General features: G+C 42.3%; 1 protein-coding gene across 1 annotated transcript in view; it reads right to left on the minus strand.

Annotated features, from left to right (window-relative positions):
• WLS (Wnt ligand secretion mediator) overlaps window positions 1–17,994 on the minus strand; it is a 903,497-nt gene that overhangs the window by 359,262 nt on the left and 526,241 nt on the right. Inside the window, exon 7 of the mRNA XM_044085601.1 lies at window positions 16,849–16,946. Within this exon, the coding sequence (XP_043941536.1) occupies window positions 16,849–16,946 (98 nt within the window). The remainder of the gene's footprint in view (window positions 1–16,848; window positions 16,947–17,994) is intronic.

Here is a 17,994-nt window from a genome sequence, read left to right on the forward strand (position 1 = left end):
GTACTTACTACCAGACCAAATATTATTCAGCTCTGTAGTTCTGAATACTTCCACTTCATTGCAGCATCTCATTAAATCAGTTATCAAAAACAAAAATGTATAAAAGCAGCAAAGCCTAGTTACAATTTTCAGACAATATAAGCCAGTCTAAAAGTGAAAAGGTTTCTAGGCCATACAAGTATTTTGTTTTTAACTTGTAGTTTATCAGGAAGTGCTGTGCCAAACAGACAAAACAAGCTGCTAGATCAGGCTGACAAACAGAACAAGCTGCTAGATCAGGTCATATCTGTTGTTCAGTATGTGCAAGACAAGAGCATCTCTCCTGTAATCCAAACAATGGTACAACCATACCAATGAAGACCAGTGAACTTGAAGATTAGGAATCCATTTAAGTACACTGACATCAGTACTTGCAACAGGATTTCTTCTCCAACAAGTTTTACATGGCTTAAGAATAATTACTTTGTAATGACTGCTAAGGCCAGGAAAGTAAAAATCGATCTGGAGAAAAACAAGTTCAAAGTGGATTCTGCATCCTATGTTTAGATGGAGAAGCCCTGCCACTATAAACCTCTCTATGAAGAGTTTTTTGTCCCCACACTCCCGCACTCATGTCAGTCAACTCCATGAACAACAAGATTCTGGAGCGTTTTTTCATACTGATCATTCACAGTAGAGGTTATTGCAACCATAGTATACTAACGAAGCAGCAGACAGTGTACAGTTTTCTTCTTGCTGCCTAAAGGATTTAAACACTGTATTCATTTTTAAAAACAAGCAGAACAGCTGCCTTAGCAGCACTAAATTGGGCTTGTTTTATCACTGCAAAATCACATAAAACTGCACTTAAGGCTTTTTGTCTAGTACAGTCTCTCTCACAAAGAGCTTTGGTGCTCTTGTCAAACAGCAGCTCTTTGAATGACTATGCCCATCACTATTCCTTTGCTCATTTCCAAACAGGAATATATTCCTCCAAAGTGTGTGGCTTACCACTAATCAGTGTGGTAAAGAAACAGCAAAAGTCAGAGGTGAATGTGTTCCTGCTTTATGTAAAGACAGTGGTCAGTCTGCTGGTGTGGAACCATACCAGAAATGAAGAAGCCAACAGTACAGACCATGGTGGGGGAGGTAACATACCAAGGAGAAAATGGTAAGATACATCAAGAGGTGATTATGCTAATCTGTTGAATGTGAAATCAAGAGATGCAAATGCAGGATAAGATTGGATCAGGAAGGGACTACTCACAGCTATAGATAAGAGTGATTATGGATGAATATGACACTAGCAATTCGGACAAAAGTTGGGGAAGACTGACAAAGAGGCATGGTGAAGGCAGGAGGTCATGAAAAGGAAGGGAGTTTGCAAAAGGTAAGCAAAGGCTTTATTAGGTACAGTGAAGAAAGGATGAAGTAAAGGAGATAGATCTGAACAGTATAAAAGTATGAGTGAGACCACCGAAGGTAGGAAACTGGCAAATGAATGAGTACTTCACCATGGTGGTCTTCACAGAGGAGGGGGTTGGATAGGGTGCCATCCCATGTCCTGAGGGAGCTATGATAGAATGGAAGTAGAATTAGAAGGAAATCAAGGTGGAAACAAACTGTCGATATAACAGGGAAGACACTTCACAGTAAGCAGATGTGCTTGCTCTGCACGGTCTTCAGCAATCTGGCTAGTGTGTTAGCAGACTCCCTAAACAACTTACAGAGTAATGCACAAGTGCTTGAGTACTGGAAGGCAACGCAGAAGCAAAATCTTTCCGAACTGACCAGCCTAACAGTAGCAGCAAAGCAGTATTTCAGTGCTTGAAATTAAACAATTCACATAAGAGTGAAAACTCTGTACAAGAAGCAATGAATAAAATATGACCAGTCTTGAAACATTACTCAATGCAAATGCAGTCTTTGAATACAGAATTACATAAAAGCACACCAACTTTTAATGAACATTAACAGTAAATTGATTTTCATAATGACTATAACGCTAAGTTACAGCAGTGGAACACACATCTATACACAATTATAAAGCAAGAACTAGGTTCATAAAAGATCATAAAACAAGAAGAGATAACCTGGAGATTTTTGGTTTGGAGTCAAGTCCTATTACAAAGGAAGCTATTTTCTACAGTCTTTTTTTTCTAAAGTACTAGGATAACAAACAAACCACAGAAGCAAAGTAAACCCAAAGGGCTCAGCACAAACTTGACCCTGCTTCTTATAGGTTCACAGGTTGGTACTAGGCCATCGGCCCTAGGGCCTACACAAGCCTAGCTATAACAATTCCCTAGCTACTTCTTCCTATGCTATTTAACTTCCCTGGACCCCTGTCTAGCAGGGCGACTGATGTGATCCCCGGAGCGAATTTCCTTTCTCCCATCCAATCGTTAAGGTTCCTTTTGAAGATGGCCAAAAAGGTACTCTGCTTGACATGTATGGGCAGTCTATTCCAGAGTCTGGGGAGAGTCTCTGGGTCAGGAACCTATCCCTCCAGCATGTTTTGTTTATTGTGATGACAAGGTTTAGATCCCTGGAGCATGTGGCTCTGAAAGATTGGGATTTCTTTAAGTGTAGCATGTCCAACAGGCTCTGGGTTTGACATGGCCCTGTATGTTAAGCAGAGATCGCCTCTGAGTAGACAATATGCAAAAGAGTATAGCTGGAGTTTAAGGGGGTCAGCATAGGGCATCTGGTTTAGGCCTGTGATTCTTTTAGTGAGGTATTTATGCGGCCTTTCCAGTTGTTGCAGATGTCTTGAGAGGTACATACCAAACGGGGTGTTGTATTCTATAATGGGTCTAATAAGGGATGAGTACAGTGGGACAATGACCTTTTTTCTGGATGAAAAGCCCTTAGTGATGAGGTGTGCCACATAGAAGGATTTCCTGACTGTTGTGGCAATGTGGTTATCGAAGGTGAAACCACTATCCACCTGTGTCCACAAGTCTCTTATCACACTTTCAGTGTTTAGTGTACTGCCACCTATGTGGTAATTCACGGGTACATGTTTTTTCCCCAAAGGGGATAATGATACATTTCTTGGCACTGAGCTTGAGCCCATGGCTCTGGCACCAAACATCTGTTTCTCTAAGGTCCTTTTGTAGAGTATCCACATCATTTGGGGATTCAATAATGGCTCCCAGTTTGCAGTCATCTGCAAACTTTGCTAGCCAGAGTCCCTTAGTGTTGGCTTGTACTTCAAAGTAGTACTTCAGAGAAGTAGATGCCAAACAAGAGTGGTCCCAGGACTGAACCCTGAGGTACTCCACTTGTCTGGAGCTGGATTTGGAGTCAGCTACTTTTACAGTGTGGGTTCTGTCAGTAAGCCAGTTGGCAACCCATCGAATGACATAGGGATTAATGCCCAGCTTAGTAAGTCCATCTATGATTCCAGAGTGGGGGATGGTGTGAAAGGCCTTGGCGAGGTCCAGATAGGCTGTGTGGACCACCTTACCCTCGTCCACGGCTCTGGAAACTGATTCGAAGAAGTCAATCAGGTTCAGGAGACAAGATCGGCCCTTCATGAACCCAAACTGGGTGGGGTCCGGTACTATTCTCCTTTACTAACACTGGTAACCACCACAGACACAATGGCGAATTTGTATCAGCCATATTTTTAGACTTATCCAAGTCCTTTGACATGTTCAATCACAATAAACTCCTCAATATTCTCTCCAGTCTAAACCTCAGCAATTCCACTATTACCAGATTTGAAAATTAACAGGATGACTGCAAGCCATCCAATGGCAACACCAACTCTCTTCTTCCAGTCTCCTTAGGGGTTCCACAAGGCTCAATCCTTGGACCACTACTATTCTCTCTATTCATTAACCACCTCAGGACCTCAGCACCACAAGCCTCTGTAGTACAATGTGGATACACTGATGACTCCAGCCTAATGTGTGCTGCCCCCACACTGGAAGACCTCCACACCAAAACCCAAGATTCCTTTCCATCAGTAGAAACCTGGCTCACCAACTCCAAGGCAATTCTAAATCCTAATAGAACTCAGCTTCTCTTTTTTTAGCCCAACCAGATTCCCCTCATCTTCCCAGTCCTTTAATATCTTCTCTACGAACAAAACTATGATCACCACAAGCACTCACACTAAACTGCTCATGGTAGAAATTGCTAACAACTTGAAATTAGATATTCACATACCCCAAACCATCAAAAAGGTTCACAAGAAAGCAGGTCTCCTATATAGACACAAGTTCTTACGAATAACAAAAGTTACCGTAGCCCACATATACCTCCCATCAACTCTTCTCTATGCCTCCTCAGTACTAACAATTCTCTGCAAAATGGACATAAGCTGAAATCTTGCTATAATAAAATAGTAAGATTTGTCACTAGAGCTTTACATAGAGCACATCCTTGTACAGCACTAAAACAGCTAAATTGGCTCAAATTCCACAGCTTCTACACTTTCATCAACTAACCTTTGCCCACAAAATTCTCCACCAACCTGATAAAACCCCTTCTCTCCAAAAACATTTAACCATACACCTCAGTCAGATCTCTTCACTCCAGTAACCAACACTTCTAGATACCACCAAAGCCGACAACTCAGCTGGGAAATTAACTACATTCCTAAAATTTTGAATAAGCTACCAACCCCAATAACTTCTAACAGCTCTCTTTCAAAATTCAAAAATCTCCTCATATCACACCTAGTGGACACCTGGCTATGTTCCTGTTACTCCCCTGATTAGGCCTTCCTTATTTCCATAGGTTCATAGGTAGGTACTAGGCTATTGGCCCGAGGGCCTATATAAGCTTAGCCAAAAAGGTACCCTGACTTTCGCCACCCAAGAAAATTACTTTCCTGTGCCCCTGTCGAGCAGGGTCACAGAGGTGATCCCCAATGTGAATGTCCTATTTCCCATCCAAGCATCAAGAGTTTTCTTGAAGAGTGCTAATGAGGAGCTTTGCTTGATATAGATAGGTAGTTTGTTCCAGAGTATGGGAAGTCTCTGGGACAGGAATCTCTCCTTCCAGAATGTTCTGTTTACTGTGGTGACAAGGTTTAGGTCTCTAGAGCATGTAGCTCAAAGGGATTGGGAGTTCTTTAAGTGGAGCATGTCCAACAGCTCTGGGTTTGACATAACTTTGTATGTTAGGCAGAGATCACCTCTGAGCAGGTGATATGCAATGGAGTAAAGCTGGAGTTTTTTGAAACTGTCTGCGTAGGCCATCTTTTTAAGGCCAGTAATCTTCTTTGCGAGGTATTTCTGCGGCCTTTCCAGTTGTTGTAGATGTCTTGTGAGATACATACCAAAAGGGGCGTTGTACTCTATAATGGGTCTAATGAGTGACGAGTAGAGGGGAACAATGACCTCTTTTTGCCTGGATGAAAAACCTTACGTGATGAGGTGTGCAACGTAGAAGGATTTCCTGACTGCTGTGGTGATGTGATTACTAAGAGAGACTACTGTCCACCTGTGTCCCCAGGTCTCTATCACACTTTCGGTGTTAAGTAGACTACCACCTATGTGGTAGCTCATGGATACAGAGTTTTTACCAAAGGGGATGACTATGCACTTTTTGGCATGGAGCTCAAGGCCATGGCTTTGACACAAGGCATCTGTCTCCGTGAGGCCCTTTTGTAGGATGTCCACATCATTAGGAGTTTCGATTATGGCTCCTAGTTTGCAGTCATCTGCGAACTTCATTAGCCAAAGACATTCTGTGTTAGCCTGTACTTCAGAAAAGTAGCCTGTACTTCAGAAAAGTAGATACCAAACAGGAGAGGACCCAGGACTGAACCCTGTGGTACTCCACTTGTCACTGGTCTGAAGTCGGATTTGGAGTCTATTTTCACAGTGTGGGTTCAGTCAGTGAGCCAGTTGGCAACCCATCTTGTGACATAGGGATTTATACCTAGTTTAGTGAATTTATCTATAATTCCAGAGTGGGGGATGGTATCAAAAGCCTTGGCAAGATCTAGATAGGCTGTGTGAACCACCTTACCTTCATCTACGGCTTTGCTTCAAAGAAGTCTATCAGGTTTAGAAGACATGATCTGCATTTTACAAACCTGAACTGGGTGAGGTCCAGAGTTTGGAGATTACCAATGTCTGTGTATAAGATCCATGATGATACTTTCCATGGCTTTGCAGACCAGGCTCTTTAGGCTAATGAGGTGGTAGTTCCTGGGGTCCGTGGTGGCTTCCCCTTTGTGGAGTGGGATAATGGTCGCTGTGTGCCATTCAGTGGGAACAAAGCCTGAGGTAAGGCTATGATTGAACATGGTGCTTAGGTGGGGTGCCAGTTCATTCTGTAGTTCATGTAGAAAGTAGCCTGGGATGTTGTCAGGTCCCATGGATGCTGTGTTCTTGGCTTTGGAAAGTGTGGTTTTTACCTGTGCAGCCGTGACTACAGGAACTTTGCATTCTTCCAGTACAGAGATGGGCCCCTTTAGGGGGTGGGGGGGTGGGGGTAAAATTCTGCCAGGATGTTGGCAATATCAGTTGGTTCTGTATATTTAGTGCCATTGTGCTGTAACTCAGAGCAGATCTGAGTGTTGCCATTGAGATTGACATAGTTATAGAATGCTTTGTGGTTGCTTTAGAATCAATGGCGATTTTGTTTCTGTAACTAGCTTTGGAGGATTTTATGAGGGATCTCAGCTTCTTACTGAGGCTGACGACGGAGTTCCTCCAATCATGGGATTTTACTCTTTTTTGCAACAGTTTCTTTCTTCTGTTGTAGAGTTTGTTTATGGCAGGGGACCACCAGATTGGCTTCCTTTTTTTGGAGGATAGCATCTTGGTACTGTTAGGGATAGCATGATCCATGCACTCATGTAAGTGCTTATAAAGTGCATTTGTGTAGGATTCAGCAGTTGTACTTCTACTGTCCATCTACATGGGTGTCGTGAAGTTTGCCACTTCTGTCTTAAGTGTGAAGTTGGCTTTGGAAAAAATTTTTATGGTGGTTTCCCTAATGGGGGGGTGGGGGCGGGATGTCTAGGGTGATTAGCTTGTGGTCGGGTCTGGCCAACGAGGAATTGACCTCTGGTGTGGCACACTGGTCACCCATGTTGGTAATGACCAGGTCTAGGATATTGTTGCTCCTGGTGGGTTGATCCAAGGCATTGGAATTTATGAATTCCAGAAAGCGTTGAGCAAAAGAGTTGGTACATGAGTAGATTTCCCAGTTAATGGTGGGGTAGGTGAAATCGCCCATTAGGGTGTTGGGTTGTACCCTAATATTTTCCAGTGAATCAAGAAATGAGGAGTGGGAATCCTGGGGCATGGTGGGGGATCTGTAACAAGTTACAATTTGGATTGAAGTCTTGTCCAGAGTTAGTTGTACTTGGATAATCTTGGATGCATTATGCTGAGCAACTAGCCTGGAGGTGTGGATATCCATAATGAATATGGACACGCCTCCACCTTTAGTGTTTCGGTCCAGGTTAGGTGGCCAAAAGGTGTGGTATGAATTATAGCCTGGTAATGCAGGGGTGCACTCTGGACCCTTGAACCAGGCCTCTGTCATTGCACAGATGTCGATGTTCTCCATTTTAAGGAGTGCCTCGAGTGAATGCATTTTGAGGTTTAGACTTCTAGCATTGAGTAGCATTACCCTCAGAATTTGCTTGCTTGTACCTGTTAAGGTGGTGAATTTGTCATTTGAACCTTATGTAAAAAGGCACTATATAAAGGTGGCAAGAATCTTAGCCAGTATCCAGAATCCCAAGGGCAACAGGTGCAGCTCATCTCTGGCAAAGCATTGTGGTCTGTCGATCATGTCATCCCAGGCAGACAGATACTGGATCCCATTAGAATGACACCAGAAGCTTAGTCATTTTGTCCTTGTACTGTGGTATCATTCTGGGTGATGGCAGGATGCTACTCAGGGCAAGGGTCATACCTGCCTAGGCTACAAGATCAGAGAGCTCCTCCGTGTCTTTCTTCATGTAGTCCAGGGAGGTATGTCTCAGGTAATTCACACCAACATGGACAGAGTGCGTGCGTTATGTGGTGGATCCTGGCACCAGACAGGCTGCTGACAGTAACTTTCTCCTTGTTTATCTTGGTGAGTGAACATCAGTGCGCCTGACTATATAGTCACCTATGACTTGAGTTTTGGGTACGTTGTTATGCCTTATGGGCTGTGGTTGAGTGGCACACTGAGTTTGTGGGCTATGTGTCATTTGGGTTGTGTTGAGGGGGTGGAGGTTGCTTGCATTTCTACTTTGGAGGTTTCTGTTGCTTGAGCAGATTTTTATTGAGATCCTCCGCGAATGTAGGTGCGTGTTTCATGTTTCTATCTGTGTGTTTTGGTGGTGTAGGTTTTGAGGGACTATGTGATGAGTGTGGTGTGGTGTAAGTGTTAAATAACAGGATGTAGTAACCTCATCTATTAATAAGTTTATAACCCTCTAGCATTTCGATCACATCTCTACGTGTATAACTGTCTCGATTATTTCAATTGCATCTGTAGCAATATGATCTATGATGGGATTTTTTTTCCATGATATGAAATGTATGTCTTTCATTTTTGCATTATTTGTCATCCATAAAGTATCCTGTATGTTTGTTAAACTGCTGAAAGGTCTAACTGGAACTCTATGTATGCTAGTGCATGTTGACATTATCCTTGTAACTGGAGCTTTTCTACCTGGGCCTCCACTGAAAAGGGACCCATGTCCAGTCAGACTTTCCCAGCAAACAAATGTAAACTAAAGAAGTTAAGTGGCTATCTCATTGTCAAGTTCTAGTAAGATTTTATGAACGAGGAAGTTCTAACTGACAACTCAACAATCTCAGCTGATTTTCTCAGTGATGAGCTTTAATGCAATAACGTTGCATTTCTTTCTGATTTGTTTCAATCTTTGAACAGACTTAATAAAAGCATACAAGGAGATTGTGAAAATATTCTTTCTTCGACCGACAAAATTAATGCTTTCAAAGAAAAACCATGGGAAGAAAGAATCAGAAGAGAAAATGCAGTAGAAATATTTGAGCTAACGAAAAGGTAGAAACTAGATGGAAGTCTTATAGATCTAATTTTACAAACTAAGATTACTTAGTATAAATACTGAATAATAATTTTCCCTCAAGTTGACATATCATCCCTGAATTGGATAAAAGATCCATTTATCTTAAATGTTTGCCAACTGACAAATTTAAATATTACAGAAGAGGAGGAGCTGACAGAGATAAGAAATGAGAGGATAAACATTCAGCAACAGATACTACTAAATTTTGGTTCTCTCTTAAAAGTGAATTTCCCAATATTACAAAAAAAGCAATAGAAGCACTTCCTCCTTTCTCCAGGTCTTATTGGTGCAAATCAAGCTTTTCTACAATGAACAAAATTAAGACTGTCCAAAATTCAGCCTCACACAAAAGCCATTCTAAAACAACGTCAAGCTCGGAGATCTCATTAAAAATTAAATGCAATAAAGAGGAAAAGATTTTCTAAATCAATCAAAATTATACCTATCTTTTTTTTGTCAGGCAAAAAATATAATATATTTTTTGGTGTGCCACAAGATTTTTGCAATTAGTTTGTGTGTGGCACAAGATGAAAGGTTGAAAATCTCTGACCTAGAATGATTATGCAGATACAGAATGCCTTGGTTAAGGACCTGTCAGCTTTCCTTGGACTAAAACACAGATTTATTGATGGCAGAAAATTGTTTTGCAGTCCATTACATGTAACTGCAAAGTCAAAGCAATTCTAGACTTGTGTCCTGCTATGCTGTTTGCAGAGGAACTAAGCAATTTGACAGCATGAACAATCATGCATTACTCAAAGAATACACTATCTGTGTATCGTTTGTCTCAATCGCTAGTGGTCTTCCTATGAGAACAGTACCTTTAGGTACGAGTGCCTTAACCAAATCTGCAGATCTTGAGCAAAAGCTCACTAAGGTATGACCAGTGCTAATGTGCCTGCCCTTTTCAATATCCAGTCCATCACCTTCAACCAGGAGAAGATGGCCTCAGTATGTACCCCACACAGCTTATATACTAGCTTTCTTGGTGCCAAAAATATGCATAATGAAAACCTCTGAAGCTCAAACTAGATGACATTTCTGGAGGAAAAAAGCTAAGATTAAAAAGAGAAATTCCTCAGACTGTGACCTACACTTACTAGGCAGAAAGGACGCACATAGAAGGAAAAAGAACAGCTACTCTTAAAAAACAGTAGAGATTTTTTACAGTACAGAAAAGGAAAAGCATCTGGAGGAGCATCTCTTGAAATGTAATGGACATGTCACATACACACATTATTTTACCATTTAAGAGCTGCACACAGCATGGTCAGTTTTAACAAGACAGAGTTGCACACAGTTTGCATTATAAAACGCCAAGTGGGCAGCAAACGAATTAAACACCTTATTTAGGCCAAGATGTCCTACAGGAGAGAAAGTACAGTTGTGTACACCTACCATAAATGTAGATGTTAGAGTGTCTTCACTGTTGCAGTCATGACTGTAGGGTTCTCCCCTGCCGGCAGGCAGTCCTCGGTCGGCCAGAATCCCAAAGTCTGGGTCCGGCGTCGGCTGTTCAACCATGCTCCCTGACGTCAGAGCGCCAGGAGTACAAAGCTGACAGCCGACGCCATCTTCTCCAGTTTTTCTTGCCCCAGATGTCAGGAGTCCCAAAATGAGAAAGGTCCCATATCCTTTGCAAATACACCTCAGAAGAATGGTGAAAAAAGGAACCACACAAAAGTAAAAATAAGAGGGAACAGGAGGGAGGGAAACCCAGACCGCAACAGTGAAGACACTCGAACATCTACATTTATGGTAGGTGTACACAACTGTACTATGTTCATCGTGTTTCACTGTTGCAGTCATGACTGTAGGGTAGAATCCCAAAGCTGAAAGAAAGGGAGGTGGTCATAAAGTGGAAGGGGCGGCTAAAAGGCCCTGCAAGACTGCAGAGGCAAAGCCTGCCCTAGACTTAGAATAGAGAGGTAGATCGTAGTGCTTATAAAAAGTATGCACTGAACTCCAAGTTGCAGCTTCCAAAATGTCTTTGGTAGGAACTCCCCTGAGGAAGGCCGCAGAAGTGGCAGCAGCTCTGGTGGAATGAGTCTGTATACTCCCTGGGATTTGCTTTCCATGGTGTGAATAACAAAATCTGATTCCATGAGCAATCCATTTAGAAATGGTCTGTTTTGAAATGGCTTTACCTTGGGAACTTGAAGCATAAGAAACAAACAATTGTTCTGATTTTCTGATGTCCTTGGTTCTGTCCAGGTAAAAACGTAGTTGTCTGTGTACATCCAAGGAAGATCCTTTCCCCTTTATTTTGAGGAGTGGGGAAAAAAGTTGGGCAAGTGGATAGTTTGATTTAAAGCCACTTTGGAAACCACCTTAGGCATGAAGGTAGGATTAGTCCTCAAAGATACCCTGTCTTGATGAAAAATAATGTAAGGTTCCACAGCCATAAGAGCTTGTAACTCTGAAACTCTCCTGGCAGAGGTTAGGGCTAACAGGATGGCGGTCTTCCAAGATAAAAACTTGATGTCAGAAGAGGCAGCAGGCTCAAAAGGAGGCAAGGTTAGTTTTTCCAAAACATAATTGAGATCCCAAGCAGGAATGGGAGAAGATCTAGGAGGTCTCAAGTTCTTAGCTCCTCTGAGAAACTGTCTCATGCGCTGGTGGGAAAAGATTGGAGGGTCTGTATTATAATGAGCAGAAATAGCAGAGGCATGTATCTTAATTGAAGAGAAAGAGAGACCCTTATGTAAGAGATCTGTCAAGTAAAGTAAAATTAAAGGAATGTTCGGAAAAAGAGGATCAGAATCCTGAGCCTGCATCCAGGAACAAAATCTTTTCCATTTTCCTGCATAAGATTTTCTAGTGCTAGGACGTCTGGCTTCTAAAATGACATCCATAACCTGCTTGGGAAGGAAAGAAGAAATCAAAGGTCCTGGATTAACCAGGCCGCCAGGCTGAGAGTTCTGACATGAGAGTGTAGAACCTGACCCTGATGTTGGGACAGAAGGTTTGGAGACTGAGGTAAAACCCAAGGGGGCTCCAGACATAGGTTTTTTAGAGTTGGGTACCAAAACTGTCGAGGCCAACTTGGGGCCAGGAATATTATCATCTTGGGCTTGTCCTGTTTTATCTTTAATAATACCCGTGGAAGAAGAGGAAGAGGCGGAAAGGCATATCCCGAGAGGTTCCTCCAACTGAATGATAGGGCATCCACTTTCCAAGCATCTTTGTGGAAAGACCTGGTGCAAAAATTCTGTAGTTGAAGACTGAGATGGGATGCAAAGAGGTCTATGTGAGGACATCCCCAGACTGCTGTTATCATCCTGAATATTTCGGTGTCCAGCCTCCACTCATGTGGATCCGAAAGGTTTCTGCTCAGACTGTCTGCCAGGAAGTTTTGCTTCCCTGGTAGAAACTGAGCTTGAAGGTCCAGATTGCAAGCTAGAGCTGTGTTCCATAGATCCATGGCTAGTCTGCAAAGGGGGTAGGAATGAGATCCCCCTTGCTTGTTTATGTACCACATAACTGTGGTGTTGTCCGTCCGTATTAGTAGTTGTCCTGGTTGAAGAAGATTCCTGACTGCCATTAGAGCTTTCTGAACGGCTAACATTTCCTTTAAATTGATATGCAGGTGCTTCTGATCCTTTGTCCAAAGGCCCTGCAGACAGTCGCCCTGAAAATGGGCTCCCCAAGCATAATCTGAGGCATCCATGGTTAGAATCTGAGTGGCAGGAGGCAGACAGAAGGGTTTCCCTTTGTTTAGAGTACATGCCCTGGACCACCAAAGGAATTCCTTTTGAAGACAAGGCAGGACGGAGATCAGTATATCTAAACTGTGGCAATGCTGAGACCATACACTTTTTAGGTACCACTGTATTTTCCTCATGTGTAGTCTTGCATATGGTACGAGAAGGATGCAGGAGGCCATGTAACCCAAAGCCTGCAGGAATCTCCTTGCAGATAACTGAGTTAAAGTTGCCAAGGTTTTGAAAGTTGAAGCCAGCTGTAATTGTTTTCCGGATGTCAGAAATGACATCTGGGTTGAGGAGTTTAGAAGAGCACCCAGCAAAGTTATCTGTTGTGAGGGTGTCAAATTTGACTTTTTTATGTTTACAGAGAATCCCAGGAACTTGAGGAGGTTATGTACAAATTCTAGATGCTGGAGTAAGACATCCTTGCTGTCTGCCTGAATTAGACAATCGTCCAGATAAGGGTAAATTTGAATTCCCTTGAGTCTGCAGTAAGCTACTACTGGAGCCAGGCATTTGGTGAAGACCCTGGGCACAGTAGACAATCCATAGGGCAGCGCAGAGAATTGAAAGTGCCTCGATCCGGCCTTGAACCGGAGGTATTTTCTGCATTCCTGCCTGATGGGAATGTGTAAATATGCCTCCTTTAAATCCAAAGTTACCATCCATGCATCTTTGGACAGCATTGGAAGTAGCTGCTGTAGAGTAAGCATCTTGAATTTTGGACTCTCTAGAAAGGTGTTCAAGACTGACAGATCCAGAATGGGTCTCCATGAGTTTTGCTTCCTGGGGACTAGAAAGAGCCTTGAGTAAAAACCTTGTCCCATCTCTGAAAGTGGAACCAGTTCTATGGCTTTCATAGCCAAAAGAGCTTCCACCTGGTTTAAGGCCTCTGTCCATTGATATTTTGGAAGGTCTGGCCATCCGCTTGGCCTTGGGAGGGTATGAAAATGGAATTTGTAACCTCTTGAAACCACATCCAGAACCCACTTGTCTTGGGTTATACGAGTCCAAGTTTGATAAAAAAAGAGAGAGTTTTCCTCCGAGGGGGGCTTCCAGGCAAGAAGTTCCTGCAGCCTAACAGAGGGAGTCATTGAGTTGGTTTCCTATGAGTTTGTGACCTGTCCTCTCCCTCCCCTAGGGGTGGAAGCAGTCCATTGTCTTGGTCTATAAGAAGCTTGTGTTTGAGGCCTTCCTCTGGAGCGTCTATATCTACCCCTCTGAGGCCTGTCTGAAATGGGAAAGGACCAATTTTTAGAAGGCCAATTCCTGATAATTCTTGGTGGCTGTACTTGTAAGAAATCTTTAACTATTTGCATGGATTTCGCCTTATCCTCCATCTTTTTAATCACCTCTTCAGCTTTTGATCCAAACAAAACATTATGCTGAACAGGAGCATCCAATAATTTAGCTTTTACTTGTTCTGGCAAATTTTGTTCCTTTAGCCATGCATGCCTTCTAATGACTGTGCCGGAGGCAGCAGCCCTACAAGAAGCCTGCAGGGCATCAAATCCACAGTGTAAACCATGCTTCCCAACTTGTTCAGTGGCATGCAATAAGTCATGTAATTCCTTATCATCTGCACAGGCAGAAATGGAAGTAAGCTTTTGTTTTAAAACAGACAAGAGAAATTGCTGGTATTTCAGCATATGAAACTGACAGTTTAAAGCCCTAATGGATAAAGTAGCAGAAGTGTACACTTTTTTGCCCCATCTTTCTAAAGATCTAGAATCCTTTTCAGTGTAAATGGGATTTTTGGCAGAAGCGGCCTTAACTCCCTTAGGACCCTGAGAAATGGTTTCAGGGTCAGCAGAAGGGTTCTTGTATAAAAACTGGTGGGAATCAGGAACCCTGTAAAATCTATCAGGCTTAACAGGAGCAGGAGGAAAAGAGTCAGGGGGTTAAATTAGCCTCCGAGAAAGCATCATCCACAATATCCAAAACAGGAGGAATAGCCAGGGGTCTATGTTGGGGGAGAAGAAGAAAATCCCTTAGTCTTTTCTTAGATTTCGAATACTCCTGTCCTTCCCAGTGGAAATGTTCCCTCATTTCATGCAAAGTTTCCCCAAAAGAGAAATCCTCAGGGGGAGAAGCTGAAGGAATGGATTCCTCAGCATCAGAATCCTCATAAGGAGGGAAAGAATATTCCTGGTCAGAAGAAGAAACTGAAGAAACACAAGCCTGATCAGAGGAATCATAATAAACATCCTGCCTTGGCCTTTTATCTGGAGGGGGATGTGAACCCCTAATCATAGTAAGTAAATCCTCCGCCATCTTGAGTAACTGCTTCTGTGACTTGGGATCCGGTTCAGAAGAGGCCTGTGTTGCAGTCTTTGATTTAGAAGGAGTCTTTGCCTTTGTCTTTGGCTTTGCCTTTATTAGAAGCTGAGTAGGCCTGAAAACCCCTTCGGAAGCCGGTACCTGCACAGCGGCTCCGGACCCATCCGAAGGAGCATTGTCCGAAGGTCCTGCAATAGAAACATTCAAAGGCCTGGTTGGCTCCTCATGAGAGTCCGTTCCGGCCATCGGTTCTGAAATGGCCGACGACAGGGGCTGCAAAAGCACCTCACTGATGACGGCTGAACCTGAAGCTGGCTCCGCTTGTGCACTATCATAAGATTTGGACCTCGGAGGCCTGTCTTTATCCTTGCGACGTTTGTGAATTCCGGTAGCCGGAACCGTATCCGATGACATTTTGTAGTTAAAGCACCTACCGAAGTAATGAAAAGCAAAGTCGTACCTTCGTTTAATTGTACGTTGATTGAATCTAGCACAAAACCGACAACTAGCTACGTCGTGGTCAGGGCCTAAGCAAGGAATACAGTAAGAATGAAAATCCTTATGAGGTATCTGCTTCCCACATGAAATACAATTAACTTTTTCTGACATCGGACTGGAGCAAGAAAAAGTTTCCCCAACGGGGTACTTGGCTTTGAGTGGAGAAGAAAGTCTTCGGACTGAAGTATAACAGAAAAAATTGTCAGGAGTCAGCCGACCGGCACTTGTGAACTGCTATCACCGCACGGCATGGTTGAACAGCCAACGCCGGACCCAGACTTTGGGATTCTGGCTGACCGAGGACTGCCTGCCGGCAGGGGAGGACCCTACAGTCATGACTGCAACAGTGAAACACGATGAACATCGTCCAATGAACGGTCTACTAAATGAACTCACATTTCAGACAGCAATTAGCATAGAGAAATGGCCATGTAGCCATGGGGAAAATGTCCACTAAAGTCATTCCTTAACAGTCAATACAGGAAGCAACAATATCTTCAGAGAAGAACATTTTTAGCACACTGGATAATTTCTGAGACTCCTGGATAACAAATATTACAGCTACCAGCCTTTGTTTGGCGGACAGCTTCTGTTTTTTTCTAGACCAAAAGCAGATACACTGGCCACTCTTACATCCGTCCCACAGTCCTTCATAAAAAGCAAAGTAGTGGGGTACCATAGAATTTACAGAAACTGGATAGAGGGCATGTACAATTTGAATTGTGTGGGGGGGGGGTTGTTAAACTACAAATGAAATAAAAAGATGTAAATGGAGCAGTTGGGCACCAAAACAGAGCCATTTTCCTGTATAATGGAAACCTCAACTTTCTATATGATAAGATTCATAGAGCACTGGAATGAATGACAGAAAGATTACCAAGAAGCAATGTTTTATACTTATGCTGGTTCTAAACACACATGTGCTGTTGCTCTTAAAATGAACTTAACCTGCCTAGCAGTAAAAAGACTTTGCATTGTTTATGTTATCATGTAAGTTAGTGATTCTGTACAACTTCCAGTCCGCACATGTTAACAATATACTAAATCAGTGTTACAGTGGTCACTCAGGGGGGTGCGACTGTTGAAGGGTTACCATTTCTGCAGCACAAGAAAATGTGCAATTAGAATGATAGAAGCACAAACATAATGGGAAACAATGAGAAAACTAATAAAACAGTTAGGCAAGCAAACGGATTCATCTGAAACAGTAGCAATGACTGTTCCATATGAAAGACCCAAAACAAGATTAAATCAAACAGAGATTACATTTAAGACAATATCAGAAAGATTATACAAAATCCATCACTGTTGCTCAAATTTTCTGCTCTTTAAAATAAACAATTCAGAGGCTGTTACCGTTCACACATGTCAAATACGAAGAGGCAGAGCGATCCAAAAACAACTGGCCCTATCTGTTTCCAGTATGCTGAAATACGATTACGTTCGGTTTGGTCCTGTAAAATACAAGAAAACAAGTTTAGAAGCAATTCTAAGCAAATTAAAAAAAAAAAAAAACATGACAGATCCTTGTAGTGAGGTGCAATAGTTTTCCAGTCTTGGTGGATAAGACATCTCCCACCCATAACGAAAACATTAAACCACAGAGAAAACTGGTACTTTATGAGCAACAAAATTGCCAGCTGAGACACTCTAAAAATCAGGAAAAAAGAACCACAGTCTGTAGATGAGCTCGTTTAAGACTTTAATGTAATCAAGTACTTATAACTTGTTTAGAAGTCAATACTCTTTTTACAATGAAAAATGAAAGACACTAAACATGATGGGCACTTTTGTCCTTAAAAAGAGCTTCATCAGCTCTAACGCCAGTTTACATAATGTGCAGTATTTATTTACTTTTAACACACAGTTCATAGTTCATTCAAATCCTAGGATCATAAATGCATGTCAGACTGGTCAAGCAATAGGATAGGTCTGATCATTCATAACTTTTTCATATACAATGCTATTAGTAGCTAGAAGGTTTTTGGCTCGGGTACTGCATTCATAAGTGAACACTAGGATAACTTCCCCAAAGGGCAATTTTAAGCCTAGCCAATAATCAAAGGTCATCAAGCACTGTACCTTGTGTCTATGAACTAAAGATCGTAACCATTATGCCACACCCACCTATCATACGCGGCTAGGGCCTAATTGATACAAACAACAACTCTTGTCACTAGCTATGTACATCCATTAGTACTTAATCTTATCTTTGATGTGGTACGTTATTTGTCACATTTAAAATGGGCAGCAAGTACTAAGAAATATGTGACAACCAATCAAATCCTAATCCTCAAGTATTGTACTGTAATCATAACTGTATCTAATCAGGGCTAGGCTAGGAACCATCTAGCTCACCCTGCAACTGGGAGCACTTACCTTGTATCCCTTATATTTATAAAATACCACCCTTTCCATGAAAGAATGAATACAATTATCTGGAGATGCATCAATTACAAGTGTGTCATGAGATCTGAAAAGGGTCTTCATGTGCTAAGACAA

The sequence above is a fragment of the Protopterus annectens genome, chromosome 10.part0 (assembly GCF_019279795.1).
Source record: "Protopterus annectens isolate FY-2018-M chromosome 10.part0, PAN1.0, whole genome shotgun sequence".
Classification (NCBI taxonomy): Eukaryota; Metazoa; Chordata; order Ceratodontiformes; family Protopteridae; genus Protopterus; species Protopterus annectens.